This window comes from Salmo trutta, chromosome 21 (assembly GCF_901001165.1).
Source record: "Salmo trutta chromosome 21, fSalTru1.1, whole genome shotgun sequence".
Lineage (NCBI taxonomy): Eukaryota > Metazoa > Chordata > Actinopteri > Salmoniformes > Salmonidae > Salmo > Salmo trutta.
Genome location: NC_042977.1, coordinates 50211791 through 50228431, shown reverse-complemented (window position 1 = coordinate 50228431; position 16641 = coordinate 50211791). Strand labels below are relative to the sequence as shown.

Genomic DNA, 16641 nt, shown 5'->3' with positions numbered 1-16641 from the left:
GTACTCCCAGTTATCTAAAATCCATAGGCCTAATTAATTTATTCCGATTGACTGATTTCCTTATGAACTGCAACTCAGTAAAATCTTTGAAATTCTTGCATGTTGCATTTCTATTTTTGTTCAGTGTAGCTAAATACAAATTTCATAACTAAAATATAATCGTTGCATTAGTATTCAGCCACTTTCTTTTAGGCAAGCCTAAATTAGCAGACACACACACACACACACACACACACAATTAAATTAGTTCATTAATGTGGCTTAACAAATCACATACCCCCACATACTCAGTGGGGGGAAAAAATAGTTTTTCTCACATACACCAGATAAAGGTTGACATGAATTCTGAATTACTAACTCTGTCCCTCATGATATAGATAGATCTCTATCTCATCTAAGGTCCTTCAGTCAAGTATTGAATTTCAAGATTCAACTACAAAGACCAGGGATCTTTTCGAAATGGGTAACATAATTATTTTTTAAATCTCCTCAGTAAAAGGCATGACAGCCCACTTGGAGTTTGCCAAAAGGCAGCTAAAGATTCTTAGACAATGAGAGGGAGAATCTCTGGTCTGAGGAAACCAAGATTGAACTCTTTGGCCTGAATGCCAAGCGTCACATCTGGAGGAAACCTGCCACCATCCCTACGGGGAAGCATGGTGGTGTTGGCAGCATCATGCTGTGGGGATGTTTTTCAGCGGCAGGGGTTTTTCAGCGGCTTTCATTGTCTGCTTATATGCCCCCTTTTTAATTATCCTATGTTTCCGACTTGGTGTGCAGGGAGAACACTGTAAGAACGGCCCATGTTCTGAATTCTGTCGCTGTACATTTCAAAAGTGCTGAACAAATAGTTATATTGACTACGTCCGTCCTAGCTCGCTCGTTAATGTCGTCATCGAAATTACGGATCGCCTCTTATCTGCTCATTTGTTATTTTTATGCCATAGTTTGTACATCTCAATTGTTAGTAGAAACCTCATTTGTTTAAGCAAGTCAGCCATGGATTTGAAAAAGGCAGTAAGTAAATTATGCTGAATGAACTGTTTCGTTGCCAGACGAGGCTCCGCTGATAACCAGGCGTAGTGGTGGTAAGGATTCACTCCATGGTGCTGGAAAGAAAGCTCTGCTGTTGGGACAGCTTTTATGTAGGCCCAGTTTGTGGTAACCGTTTTATAGTGCTATTAATGATTTAGTGCAGTGGCTTTGCTGGCATGCATTTAAAAATATATTTGCGTTTGCCCTACTAACATTTACATGCCAAAATTGACACTGATCAGGGATGTATTCATTCCGCCAATTTTCTGTTGAAAACTGTTAAACGGAAGCAAACGAAACAGAGATGAAAATAGCTGAATTTGTCCAATAGAGATGCTTGTTTGCAACAGTTGGACTAATGATTACACCCTAATAGGCCAAAGTGTGCAAGGCGGTATTGAATGTGTCGCTGTCTGTCATCTCAAATTTTTCTCTCCATCTGTGTGCACTGTTGTAAACTTTCATTCACGGGTTGTCGCAACCTCACGATAGAGATAATTTAGGTGTATACAACTACGTAATACTTCTCTGTGTTACATTGACCTGGGTGAATGGACTATGAATGACAATCATCCAATATGCTGTAATAGAAATAAGGCCATGCTCATGAGAAGAAGAAGGAAAAATCGTCACCAACCGCCAGACGCAGCAGATAGTCGTCCGTCTGAACTCGGCTGCAGGGCGGGAATGAAACTGGTCAGGGATGTTACCATGAGGCCATTGGTGATATTGAACTCTGTAGCCATTTTAATGTCTGTGATGGTAGAGAACTGAGGATGGATCAACAACATTGTAGTGACTTCACAATGAGTGAAAATAAGATTTAAAAAAAAAAATATATATATGAAAAAATACTCCAAAACATGCATCTTGTATGCAACAAGGCCCTAAAGTAATACTGAAAAAAACAAAACACAGCAAAGTAAACTTATTTTGGCCTAAATGAGCAAAGCCTTATGTTTAGGGAAAATCCACCACATCACTGAGTAACTGCCTCTTTATATCCAAGCATGGTGGTGGCTGCATCATGGTATGCTTTATATCCAAGCATGGTGGTGGCTGCATCATGGTATGCTTTATATCCAAGCATGGTGGTGGCTGCATCATGGTATGCTTTATATCCAAGCATGGTGGTGGCTGCATCATGGTATGCTTTATATCCAAGCATGGTGGTGGCTGCATCATGGTATGCTTTATATCCAAGCATGGTGGTGGCTGCATCATGGTATGCTTTATATCCAAGCATGGTGGTGGCTGCATCATGGTATGCTTTATATCCAAGCATGGTGGTGGCTGCATCATGGTATGCTTTATATCCAAGCATGGTGGTGGCTGCATCATGGTATGCTTTATATCCAAGCATGGTGGTGGCTGCATCATGGTATGCTTTATATCCAAGCATGGTGGTGGCTGCATCATGGTATGCTTTATATCCAAGCATGGTGGTGGCTGCATCATGGTATGCTTTATATCCAAGCATGGTGGTGGCTGCATCATGGTATGCTTGTCATTGACAAGGACTAGGGAGTTTCTTTTTCTATAAAAATAAACAGAATGGCGCTAAGCACAGGAAGAATCCTAGAGGAAAACCTGGTTCAGTTTGCTTTCCACCAGACACTGGGACATGAATTCACCTTTCAGCAGGACAATAACCTAAAACACAAGGCCACATCTACACTGGAGTTGCTTACCAGGAAGACGGTGAATGTTGGCAAAGTTAGTTTCGACTTCATTTACTGTCTTATCATGATCCCCCAGCATCTTGAATACTTTTTGAAAAGAATAAATGAGCAAACGTTGCACAATCCAGGTGTGCAAAGCTCTTGGCGACTTGCCCAAGAAGACTCCGCTGTCAAAAGTGTTTCTAACATGTATTGACTCAGGGAGCAGACTACTTAAGCAACGACTATTGTAATTATTACATTATTATGAATCTTTTTATTTTATTTTAAACATTTTTCTTCCACTTTGACCAGATTATTTTGTTTAGATTGACAAAATTACAATTTAAATTAACTTTAACCCCACTTTAACACAATGTGACAATCAAAGGGGTCTGAATACTTTTCCAAGGCACCTATATTATCTTGTCAGTACAGGGAGCTGCATATTATCTATGTCCTGAGGTCTCTATACCACTACCCTTTGAAACCTACATGTGTAGTTATTAACCATATTCTCTCTCTCTCTCTCAGTTGTCAGAGCAGTACAGGGAGCTGCGTAGTGCCTGTGTCCTGGGGTCATGTAGAGTCATTAACCCCTTCTATGAGGAGGCCATACAGTTGGCTGAGGAGGGAAAGATCTCCTGCAGAGTACACAGGTGAGACGGAGACCTTCTCTTTCCTTATAGTCCCTATGGTTGTTTAGGTTGCACCTGTTAAGTGTTGAGCCTAATGTCTTTTACCTAATGACCAGGTTCACTTTATTTGAACCAAATCTGTATTTTGGATGTGTCCAGACACTTTTTTTGCGATTTCACTTGTTTTTTTTGTTTGTTTTACAATATTGCATTGTATAGTGTATTTATATGATTATGATGTGTGTAAAAATATCATTTGTAGGTTAAAAAAAATGTAAAGAGAGATTCCTGCAAATAATATTTTTTGCAGGAATCTCCTTGCGAATGATTTCCTTGCGAACAAAATGTCCCTTAAATATAAATAACAATTATAATGATCATAAAACCTGATTTTGCTGACGAACAATTTTTCCAAGATGTAACTTGGAATTCAAAATACAGATATCATCCCTGTATGATGCTGCATAATTATAAGGGGATGATTTCTGTATTTTAAAAGTTACATATCTTAACTAAATTGCTGACAAGAAACATTTTGTAACTGTCAATGGGCCTCCCGAGTGGCGCAGTGGTCTAAGACACTGCGTCACAGTGTTAGCTGTACCACTAGAGCTCCTGGTTAGAGTCCAGGCTCTGTCAGCCGGCCGCGCCCAGGAGACCCATGGGGCAGTGCACAATTGGCCCAGCGTTGTCCGGGTTAGGGGAGAGTTTGGCCGGCAGGGATATCCTTGTCCCATCACGCTCTAGCGACTCCTGTGGCGGGCCGGGCGCAGTGCACGCTGACCAGGTCGCCAGGTGTACAGTGTTTCCTCCGACACATTGGGTGCGGCTGGCCTCCAGTGGGTATTGTGTCAAGAAGCAGCGCTGCTTGGTTGGGTCGTGTTTCGGAGGACGCATGGCTCTTGACCTTCGCCTCTCCTGAGTCCGTACGGGAGTTGCGGCGATGAGACAAGACTGTAACTACCAATTGGATACCACGAAAAAGGGTGCATTTTTTAATTTTTTTTTAATGTAACAGTGTAGGTTCCGTCCCTCTCTTCGCCCCAACCTGGGCTTGAACCAGGGACCCTCTGCACACATCAACAACTGACACCCACGAAGCATCGTTACCCATCGCGCCACAAAAGCCGCGGCCCTTGCAACGCAAGGGGGACAACCACTTCAAGGTCGCAGAGCGAGTGACGTCACCGATTGAAACGCTATTAGCGCGCACCACCGCTAACTAACTAGCCATTTCACATCGGTAACATCAACATAAATGACAGCTTAACATATATTTTTTATTTTTACTACATTACATTAAAAAAATGCTTGTTGCCTTTTTGTCACTGGTGTTACCTATTTATTTAGATGGCAATTCAGGCTTTCTAGAATGTAATTTCAGTCTTTAATTTGCATATATAATCAAAGACAGAAAAGGTTCATGACAATACTAAGAAATTATTTGGATTAGTAATAATTTACTTTAAACACAATGACAAACATACGATTATTTTCAAACTAATTTTATACATTTATTAGTAATATTTTTTTTAATTACAAATAATTTCATAAGATGGGTTGATTTTTAATAGGAACCCCTAAAATGAGGGTTATTGGTCAAAGAGTAAGACCAAAAGATCAAGCCTATTGACTAAAATGTCATACAAACGTGTCCACTCGAACATTAGAAACACTAACATTGAACATAAACGGTTTTCCTAACCACACTGGTAGGAACCATTTTGCAGTAAAACATGTTCATGGAACTTTTCCTGTGTTCTTCACTTTTTACTTCAGATCCTTAACTCTTTATTTTTTTTTACTCTCTAAAACCTTTAAGTCTGCTGTTTTTTGTTTAAGGTAGGCTGCTCTGTGGTGTGGGTCAGCATCCCTGTGCTGTCTGTGGAGTTTTTCAGCAGCACCTAATTTTGCCATATCTATCGAAAGGAAAGCCATATTATGTGATTACAATATTTAAACCGTAATAAAATGCTATGTCTTTTTCAATATAATTGAGTTTTATAAAACATTACTTTGAAAAAAAATTAAGTTGGGTGTTATTGTCGCTGGCGTTATCGTCGTGTCAACTGGTGTTACCAGCAAGAACAGTAACACCAGTGACAAATCTGCAGACAAGATGGCTGCCACTAGCTCAAACCACACTTCTTCTTAAATTGTAAATAAATCACTTAATCATGCAATTTTTATCTATCATTTTAATTTCCTTTCCCCTTTACTATAAACTGTAGAACACCAGTGACGCATCTTATTAAGTCCTCGCATGAAATGACCAAGTTAATGATTAAATTGTTAACATATGAAGAGAACACACTCACCATGTGCTTTTCAAAACAATCCCGTCTCCAATTAACCTTTTGACCCACCAGGAAGAATTTCGGCAAAGATGTTGCATTTTTTTTCCCAAAGTGGTGGTTTTTATACATTTTTAACACCAGTGACATGAAATTGAGGGACAGCTAATACTTGTAAATGATTTGTAATATTAATTTGTTATATTTTAGTTTTAAGTAGTCCACTAAATAACTTACAATACTTTCCTTTTGTATTATGACATTTTAAAAATTACTCAAAATATGTCACTAAACCATGACTCTTGACCCGAGGAACAAGCCAATTTCATTGTACTGACCGTGCTCTACAATAGTTCAATTTGAAAAACATTTTATATATCTTACATATGTTTTTATTAATAACAAAACACTTAAATTAAAACAAACAACATTTATGTCTTCTGACACTTTACTGTTTTTCCTGGTGAATAAGGCCGGGACAAGAAAGCCACCATTTTTCGTTGAATGACTCTCCTAATAATGTTTTGTCTCCTGTTAAAGGGACATTTTTCCAACTTCATAATTTCCAACACCACCCCAACGTCAACATCAGTGAAAATGACACGTTTCTATGTTTTTGTAGTGAAATAAATATAAAGAGAAGTGTTTCCAATAACATCTACTCATTAGTAGGCGATGCCTCATAATTGGTTAGAATCATATGGTGCAAAACGATGTCATTGGAAACACTTGTCTGATTCATAATGCCTAATTTCCTTTCTTTAGGACTGAGCTGCTAGAGTGTCTTGGGGACACCGACTTCCTGGCCAAGTTGCACTGTGTGCGGCAGGCCTGTCAAGTATGTGCCTCTATACTCCTAAAGAATACATCATGGTATACCATGCCAATGTAATATACTCCTAAAGAATACATAATGGTAAACCATGCTACTGTAATATACTCCTAAAGAATACATCATGGTAAACCGTGCCATGCTACTGTAATACTGTAATATACTCCTAAAGAATACATCATGGTAAACCGTACCACTGTAATACTGTAGTACTGTAATATACTCCTAAAGAATACATCATGGTATACCATGCCACTGTAATACTGTAATATACTCCTAAAGAATACATCATGGTAAACCGTGCCACTGTAATACTGTAATATACTCCTAAAGAATACATCATGGTATACCGTGCCACTGTAATATACTCCTAAAGAATACATCATGGTATACCATGCCACTGTAATACTGTAATATACTCCTAAAGAATACATCATGGTATACCGTGCCACTGTAATATACTCCTAAAGAATACATCATGGTATACCATGCCAATGTAATATACTCCTAAAGAATACATCATGATAAACAGTACCATACCACTGTAATATACTCCTAAAGAATACATCATGATAAACCATACCACTGTAATACTGTAATATACTCCTAAAGAATACATCATGGTAAACCATGCTACTGTAGTACTGTAATATACTCCTAAAGAATACATCATGGTATACCATGCCTCTGTAATATACTCCTAAAGAATACATCATGATAAACCATGCCTCTGTAATATACTCCTAAAGAATACATCATGATAAACCGTAATACTGTAATATAAACTGGTGATTGGTCCATTCCATCTCTAGCTGATTCTGTGTGAGAGAGCAACGAGGACGTTTCTGGCCGAAACCGGAAAGAAGATCCTGTCTTCCATAATTGTAAAAGCGCGTAAGGTAAGATGGTAATTATATTTATTATGTCATGTAAGATGGAGTTGTTTTTAGAGAAAACTATTAATGCTGAAACTATACACTTCTACCATTAGTTGTTCCTGACTGTTTGTGTGACTGGATTGATAAACTGTGGGTGCTTTTTGTGATTGGCTAATTGTTGGGAAAGAGCAAGCAAGACAAGCATTTCACTATACTAGTGGACATGACAATAACTTTAAAACATGAGGTTTGATTGGTAGACAGAGCCCAAACAGGTTTGAGTTTTGATCAGCTGATTGGGTGCTCTTGTCTGACAGATGTTTTTGATTGGTCGATAGTGTTTGTCTAATGTTAACGGAGCTGTGTAATTGGTTGACAGAGCCCGAAGAGGTTTGAAGAAGTGTTTGAGGAGATGATTGTTTTCCTGGAGCACCCGGAACACTGGGAGAACACCGAGGTGGAGCTGGCCACGAGAGGGGTGAGTCTCTGTCTCTGTCTCTGTCTCTGTCTCTCTCTCTGTCTCTGTCTCTGTCTCTCTGTCTGTCTCTCTGTCTCTGTCTCTGTCTCTGTCTCTCACTGATCTGAAAGGGTTTTAAATGTTCCCCTGCTAAAGGTAAAACACCTGAACATCCTGTTAAGACTTCATCCTGATCTCACACACTGATCAGACTGCATGTTATTCCTCCTGACCAGGTGAAACACCTGAACTTTTATGACGTCGTGTTGGACTTCATCCTGATGGACTCATTTGAGGACCTGGAGAATCCTCCCATTTCCATCCAGAACGTTGTCAACAATCGTTGGCTCAACTCGTCCTTCAAAGAGACGGTGAGTCGGAGACACTTCGTCTCCCTGTGTAGATGACTACTGTCCAGGGATCAGGATCCACGTTGTGTCCATCTCAAAGGACCATGAAAAGGCTGTCTAGAATAGGCAAAGGTGTGATGGGAGAGAATTTGTTGCAGCGTTGTGTTGTGTGTTGCCAGGCGGTGGCGTCTAGCTGTTGGTCGGTGCTGAAACAGAAGAGACAACACATGAGGGTACAGGAATGTTTTTTTTTTTTTTTTTTGCTGGAGTTTTTTTTTATAATTGTACTTTTCTGGTTAGCCTGTATTTAACCTCTCCTCCTCCTCCTCTCCAGGTGCATGATGGGTTCATAGCCCACTTCTACTCTGTGTGTGAGCAGGTCAGTCCTGTCCTGGCCTGGGGCTTCCTAGGGCCCAAGACCTCCCTACACGACTTCTGCTGCTTCTTCAAGGTATAGTAATGTTACCTTTTTATTTTTTATTATTTCATCAGGTTGTCCAGCTGAAGTCAAGGGGAGACTTAGCCATTGTAACACTACTCTATATCTATCGATCTGTTCTGTTTAGGATGTTCTCGTGTCTCCATATCCCCTATTCAATGTACCGGTTGCCTAGACTGGACTAAACGCATACTAAATGATCCAGGATTAGACTTGTTCAGTGTCGTAGATAAAGAGACTCTTTGAGATGGTTTCTAACGTACGTCTTCCTCCAGGATCAGGTGCTGTTCTTCCTGAAGGATGTCTTTGACCTGGAGAAGGTGCGTTACTGCAGTGTGGAGACTCTAGCTGAGGACATTCTCCACCTCCTCCATCGCCGGTCTGAGCTGCTGTTAGCCTACCTGGGGGCCGACTCCCACTCCCTGCAGCACATCAACAGCTGCGTCGCCGCCACCCCCCTCACCACAACAGGCAGCCCCCAACTTCACCCCTCTGCCCTGAAAGAGGCAGCGGGAAGCCAGATCTGAGAAGATTGGATGGGTCTCCAAAAGTGCATTGGGGGGAGGGTAGGGTTGATTTGGGGTTGGGCAAGAGACTGCAGTGAGACACCCAGTCCCAAAGTAACTGCTAGCCACTTATGGAGAATGGTTAAGGGGGTTGATTGGTCAGAGACTGAAACTGAGCTAGTTTCCCAACCCAGATTGACAGAGATCTCTTTATAAAGGCCCCATATAATGATGAGCCATACTTTTCATACTTTTCTGTCACTCAAAAAAAGCTTCTTCTCTCCACACACAATGATCATGGTGTCAATGCATGTTTATAATATGGATGTTTTCCCCATACGAAATCATGTTTAAAGTAACCTTGGAATGAGTGATGTTTTTGACAGAATTACTTTTCATTGTAAATGCAAACAGTATTTTAATGGGACTATGGACATGAGGGTTGCAAAATTCCGGTAAGCTTCCCAAAATTCCCAGAAGTGTTTTGGTTAGAAGATTCCTGGAATCAGGAGAGAATAAGTAGGGAAAATGGGAATCTTCCAACTGGAATTGCAGGAAAAATGTTGGGAAAGTTCCCAGAATTTTGCAACCCTAGACATCAGTCTGAGCTGTTTTACAAGCTAAACACTGCGGTTTCGTTTTGGTATTTATTTGACTGATTTAAAGTGTGTGACTGGCATCTAGAGGTCATGGTATCCAGCTGTTCCCTGCCAGTGTCTTCTAGAAGTCTATGGAAAGGACCATGGCACAACGATTTTATATGGTCATGTCATTAGTCTAATATAAACAAAGTATTAAGGCTTACTGCTCAAGAATGTTAATAAAAATGAGGTAAGTCAAGGTGGGTGCTACGAAATGAAATGTCAAAATGTAGGTTTCTATGCCCTATCATTATAAATCACATAATGAATTATTAAATAGTTATCAGCAATATTATAACCTTCATGTACGTGCCAGTGTTGATTAAAGACGAACGTTCATTTGCTGTGACCCGTTGCTAGTTTCTATGGTGAGTTTTTTTTTAAGGGAAATACTCCATGAAAACAGGAACAGGTTGTCTTCAGGAGGGAGGATATTGAAATTGTCTGTTAGCTTCGAGAGAGAGAAATATTTAGCCCCCATTTTTGTTTTGTATTCCGCATATTTAGCCCATGTTTTCACTCACGAACCTGACCTGCAGCCACTAGTTAGCTTGTCAGTTGACGTTTTAAAGTTGCCGCTATTCTGCCGTGGAGCAGCGCCGCAGAGTTGTATGGGGCGGCGCCGCCGCAGAGTTGTATGGGGCGGCGGCGCCGCAGAGTTGTATGGGGCGGCGGCGCCGCAGAGTTGTATGGGGCGGCGGCGCCGCAGAGTTGTATGGGGCGGCGGCGCCGCAGAGTTGTATGGGGCGGCGGCGCCGCAGAGTTGTATGGGGCGGCGGCGCCGCAGAGTTGTATGGAGTTGTTACTACCTTGATCATGCCGTTACGTCATTCCACTCACTCTGAACATGCAACATTCTGAGTAAATCGTCTAACTTTTGAACCATACGATGGTAGAGACATGGGGTTTAGGCTATTTATTGTTTTCCTGACGCAAATCTCTATTGGATGGAAGTTTGTATAAACCTTGACTGAATCATTTTACTGGTGAACACCCTATAAAGTAATGTAGGAAATATGAGCCCAAGGTCCCCAGTTCCGGTATAGTCTGTACATACCTTCAGCCAGTGTTCATTTTGGCACTCTATAGTTTAGTTTAGGTCACATTTTTTTACATTTGAATAATGTTTGTCAAAATGAGTGTGAGAGACAAGTATGGGGCTGCACCTCAATCACGTCGTTTCCATTGTTATCAACATTCTAGATGCTGCAGCATATTGAAGACCAGAAGTAATACAGGAGATAAAGACTTTCACCCAGTGATGTAGTGGAGTCACTAAACCTCCAGATAAGGACTGTTTCACCCAGTGATGTAGTGGAGTCACTAAACCTCCAGATAAGGACTGTTTCACCCAGTGATGTAGTGGAGTCACTAAACCTCCAGATAAGGACTGTTTCACCCAGTGATGTAGTGGAGTCACTAAACCTCCAGATAAGGACTGTTTCACCCAGTGATGTAGTGGAGTCGCTAAACCTCCAGATAAGGACTGTTTCACCCAGTGATGTAGTGGAGTCGCTAAACCTCCAGATAAGGACTGTTTCACCCAGTGATGTAGTGGAGTCGCTAAACCTCCAGATAAGGACTGTTTCACCCAGTGACGTAGTGGAGTCGCTAAACCTCCAGATAAGGACTGTTTCACCCAGTGACGTAGTGGAGTCGCTAAACCTCCAGATAAGGACTGTTTCACCCAGTGACGTAGTGGAGTCGCTAAACCTCCAGATGAGGACTGTTTCACCCAGTGACGTAGTGGAGTCGCTAAACCTCCAGATGAGGACTGTTTCACCCAGTGACGTAGTGGAGTCACTAAACCTCCAGATAAGGACTGTTTCACCCAGTGACGTAGTGGAGTCGCTAAACCTCCAGATAAGGACTGTTTCACCCAGTGACGTAGTGGGGTCGCTAAACCTCCAGATAAGGACTGTTTCACCCAGTGACGTAGTGGAGTCGCTAAACCTCCAGATAAGGACTGTTTCACCCAGTGACGTAGTGGAGTCGCTAAACCTCCAGATAAGGACTGTTTCACCCAGTGACGTAGTGGAGTCGCTAAACCTCCAGATAAGGACTGTTTCACCCAGTGATGTAGTGGAGTCGCTAAACCTCCAGATAAGGACTGTTACACCCAGTGATGTAGTGGAGTCGCTAAACCTCCAGATAAGGACTGTTTCACCCAGTGATGTAGTGGAGTCGCTAAACCTCCAGATAAGGACTGTTTCACCCAGTGATGTAGTGGAGTCGCTAAACCTCCAGATAAGGACTGTTTCACCCAGTGATGTAGTGGAGTCGCTAAACCTCCAGATAAGGACTGTTTCACCCAGTGATGTAGTGGAGTCGCTAAACCTCCAGATAAGGACTGTTTCACCCAGTGATGTAGTGGAGTCGCTAAACCTCCAGATAAGGACTGTTTCACCCAGTGACGTAGTGGAGTCGCTAAACCTCCAGATAAGGACTGTTTCACCCAGTGATGTAGTGGAGTCGCTAAACCTCCAGATAAGGACTGTTTCACCCAGTGATGTAGTGGAGTCGCTAAACCTCCAGATAAGGACTGTTTCACCCAGTGATGTAGTGGAGTCACTAAACCTCCAGATAAGGACTGTTTCACCCAGTGATGTAGTGGAGTCACTAAACCTCCAGATAAGGACTGTTTCACCCAGTGATGTAGTGGAGTCACTAAACCTCCAGATAAGGACTGTTTCACCCAGTGATGTAGTGGAGTCACTAAACCTCAAGCTAATAGAGTCCCCTGTGCTCGAGTCCAAGTCACGAATGGTCGAGTCCCAATGGCTGAAGTCTGAGTCCCAGTGCTCGAGTCCTAGCTCGAGCACATTAACTCAAAATAAAGTTATTTACCCAGTCAGAGATAGTGTAGAGGCAAGAGGAGTTAATAGTTTTAATTGTTTGATTTCCCTTTTCCTTTCTGTCCCACCAAATGTTTGCATATAGATTACTGGTAATGCTGAGTGATTAGCCGAAATGTGTTAATTGTAGTAATTGACCGACATCTGTTCATCTGTGTGGAGCAGACATGGAGAGAACACGCGCTCCTGGGGAATACTGCCAAATTCAAAGGTTGCTTTTTGTTCCCCTTCACTTGGTCTGTCAAGTGTCTAGTGGCAGAATTGTATGGTCATCGCATCCTTCATTACGTTTTCGCACATGACAAAATCCCAGGTTTTCTTTTCCGTTTCACAGACATCCATGTGCTTTTCACAGAGAAAATAAGGAAGGCGTATATGTAACAGGGTTGGTTATGTTTCCACTTGCCTCTAAAGCAATGTGTACTTAATGTTCAAGCATTCGTATTGGTTGGTTCAACTGACGACAATAAGGTGTGTTGTGATTGGCCCCGCTTGCAGATAGGGGGAGATCGCGAACGTCAGGTCTTCCCAGTATGAAAATGTGATGCAAGGGGTAGGTCACGTTCTGAATACTGTTTTATATTTTATATTTTACAATGTGTACAAGTTTGCTGTACGTTACTGATTTATACATGTGTGGGTATATGGTACCTGTTAGGGATTGAGGGGCTTTCTGTGATGTGCTTTGGCATATGATAGCTGTAGATAAGTGTTAGCTAGCAGACACCGTTGTAATGGTCACATAAGCCCACTGCTAACACAGTTGTCTTCATGCTACAGATTTTACCATCGACAGCCATCAGTACCATTAAGCCCTGCACAACTACCGTGCTGTTTCTCATTTAACAACAGATAATAAATGATGCTCAACTGGGACCACTGGCTGATGTGATTTATTAGGAGAAAACACAACGCAAGGAGAGTACGATATACATCTGTTACATATACAACATTAAAGCTTATAGTGGGTTGTTACAAAACAAGTCAGCTGAACTGTACTGTCACCACTTGCTTTCCTGGTGCCACATATCGCTAAAGCTGTTAACTAAAAACGACAGTGCTCATTAACCAATCGGTTTTGAGCCGTCCTTCGCATCAAGCTTTTGGAAAACGGTTCACTGCTGGTCCACACGACGAAAATGGATGATTCTAATAACACATGTAAAATGTTTTACACGTACTAGCTTCCCTGTGGCTCAGTTGGTAGAGCATGGGGTTTGCAACGCCAGGGTTGTGGGTTTGATTCCCACGGGAGGCCAGTACAAAAAAGTTATAATAATAAAATAAATAGAAAAATCTGTGAAATGAAATGTATGCATTCACTACTGTAAGTCGCTCTGGATAAGAGCGTCTGCTAAAATGACTAAAATGTAAATGTACTATATACCCCTCAGACTCAACTCTGGACCTCCAAACCATTTCCACTGCATTTATTGTTCCCCTCTAATCAGGGACTGATTTAGACCTGGGATACCAGGTGTGTGTGTGTGTGTGCAATTAATTATCAGATAGAACAGTAAACCAACATCCTTCCGGACCTTGTAGGGTAAGAGTTGAATACCTCTGGCCTATACTATAGTAGCAATGATTATTTATGTAGCAGTGCTTGTAGCCTATGTGGGTCTGCAAGAGGGACTCCCAACAAGCACCTCAAGAAATGTATTGGGATTTGTGATACACTTATTTTGAAATAACTGCAATGTTGGATGATGATGATGATGAGAGAGCAATATGTAATCAAATAACCCATGTGACGAAGATGATTCTAAAAATGCATATAAAACATTGTAGGCCTACATTTAGGTGTAGGTCCATATAATTTAGCCTACGCAATATAATTACTAGGCAATCGCTGTGCTTGTCTGCAAGGCTGAAGAAAGAGGTAGCTCCCTAATTAAATCCAGTCTTTAGAGGACTGTATGTTATTTGAGGGATACCTGGAGGAAATTGGATCGGAAATTAAAATGAATGGCCCTCCCTTCATTAAAATATATTTTTTTACCCGACCCTCCCTGAACGCAGCAAATAAAATAGAGTAGCTGCATTTGTTTTAATCTGTTTTTCTAGTGACATTTATTTGGATTCATCCATAACAAGGAGCTAATGATGTGCTGTTTCACCTGGCATAGAAAATGTCCTCATTAGGATACTGTTGTTCAGAGGAGCTAGCCAACAACATAGCTAACACACAATCACTTCAAACTGAAGCTGGAAACACTGCGAACTAGCTGCACTTTGTTTCATTTGACCTGTTTTTTTTTATTGATGTTTCTATCCATAAAAATGATGCTGATTCATGTTTTTGGCTGTCTGTCTCATCCCGACATGTTCATTGCTCTGGGACGGCTGGAGATTTGAATTTGAATATTCAAATCATGTTGCAAATGTCAGAGAGACAGACAGCAGGGTTTATACAGATACAATCGCTGTTGAATACTAAATGTTAGTCTAAAGGAAATGTGAGAGAATGTCTAGATGCTTTTATAGTGGAGATAAAGTTTATAAAATTGCCTGACGATGGAACAGAGTAAATAGGCATTTTAACGTCATTGATTTGGCCTCCCGAGTGACGCAACGGTCTAAGGCACTGCATCTAAGTACTAGAGGCGTCACTACAGACCCTGGTTCGATTCCAGGCTGTATCACAACTGGCCGTAATTGGGAGTCCCATAGGGCGGTGCACAATTGGCCCAGCGTCATTCCAGGTTAGGGTTTGGCCGGGGTAGGCAGTCATTGTAAATAAGAATTTGTTCTTAACTGACTTGCCTAGTTAAATAAAAGGTTATAAATAAATAAATACAATTTAGCTCGTGGTAACTTGTCTGGAATGCGGTTTTAACCAATCGGCATTATAACAGACCGTTGAATAACAGATTTTACATCACTGGAGACGAGCAGAATCTTTTTTTAATACCACACAGAGCATGACAATGAAAGAGCACATGCTGCAGCACCTGAGACGTTTTGATTTCTATACAGGCTGGTTGTTAAAAAAGAAGTTTGGAACAGTGCTTAAGTTGTCTACAGTGGCGACCCTTCATTCAGGGCAGAGCCCCATATGTTTTGAGCCCCAACTGTTTAGCAAATTAACTTATTTTTTAGCTTTGTTTTGCATGTTATTTTGCCATTAATTCATGTCACATCAGTTTGCAAACAATGTAAAACATTTTTTTTTTTTAAAAACCTATATATATAATCCTTGGGTTAATAAAGCTGCATACAAACATGGTCTCTTTCTTAAGGCAGCTTCAAAATGCAGGTGTTTGAACTTAGCTCATTGATTTCTTTGGTGGAGGTGCAGCCAGCAAAAAGACAGTGTTGAGGTTGGTTATCTTCTCTAGTTGCACCGGGATTGGCTCAGTGTTCTGTCACTCATGGGGGGGACACTACGTCACAGCCAACTCTACAGGGGGAGCTAGGCAGTTCAAGCCCCCTTGGCTGCTCCCAGAGATTCACACTGGAAGTGCCCGTCCAAGAAGGCTCAAGGTCATTGGACAGATAGAATGACGTCAAATCTACTGTAGCTTTGATTGGACGTCAACATCATACTTTCAAAATCTTAGCTAGATGAGCAGTCGTCATCATGAATCACATTGACAATCTACTGGCAAATTCTTTTCAATCCTTATCATATGAAGATCAATTATAGATAAAACATAGTGCTCATCGGTCATTGGACATAAACATTACACAATAAGTCAGAAATCGTAAAATTCAACAATGAGCGGTTTGGAAGGAATCAATGGCTAACTGCAAGTGTTGCAAAGCAATCACTATTTTGCTTCCACTGCCTGCTATTCAGTGGAGAGGGTGTGTGAATCAAGTCTGGGTTTAAGGATTTAAAACATTGTCTGAAAAGGGTATTTTTCAAGCTTAAAACGGATAAACATTCACACGCAACACCATGGGCCTGAAAAGGTTGAATACATTGGCCATGCTGTCAAGCATGACTGCTGCCACGGAAAAAAAACGAGCTCGGATTGGGGAAATATGTTTTGAACAGTCATCCAACTCGGAATTCCAAGTCAAGAACTCTGACCTCTTTCTAGATCTCC

At 41.3% G+C, this 16641-nt stretch overlaps 1 protein-coding gene across 3 annotated transcripts in view; it reads left to right on the top strand.

The window, feature by feature from the left end:
- miga1 (mitoguardin 1) overlaps positions 1 to 10086 on the top strand; it is a 48497-nt gene extending 38411 nt beyond the window's left edge. For 2 of the 3 annotated variants that reach the window (XM_029706062.1, XM_029706064.1), the window contains exons 9-16: positions 3231 to 3355; positions 6394 to 6466; positions 7273 to 7359; positions 7718 to 7816; positions 8032 to 8166; positions 8325 to 8378; positions 8480 to 8596; positions 8860 to 10086. In XM_029706062.1, the coding sequence (XP_029561922.1) occupies positions 3231 to 3355; positions 6394 to 6466; positions 7273 to 7359; positions 7718 to 7816; positions 8032 to 8166; positions 8325 to 8378; positions 8480 to 8596; positions 8860 to 9111 (942 nt within the window). In that variant the 3' untranslated portion in view covers positions 9112 to 10086. The remainder of the gene's footprint in view (positions 1 to 3230; positions 3356 to 6393; positions 6467 to 7272; positions 7360 to 7717; positions 7817 to 8031; positions 8167 to 8324; positions 8379 to 8479; positions 8597 to 8859) is intronic. The other variant, XM_029706065.1, reaches the window with a different exon arrangement.
- Positions 10087 to 16641: the final 6555 nt, after the last annotated feature.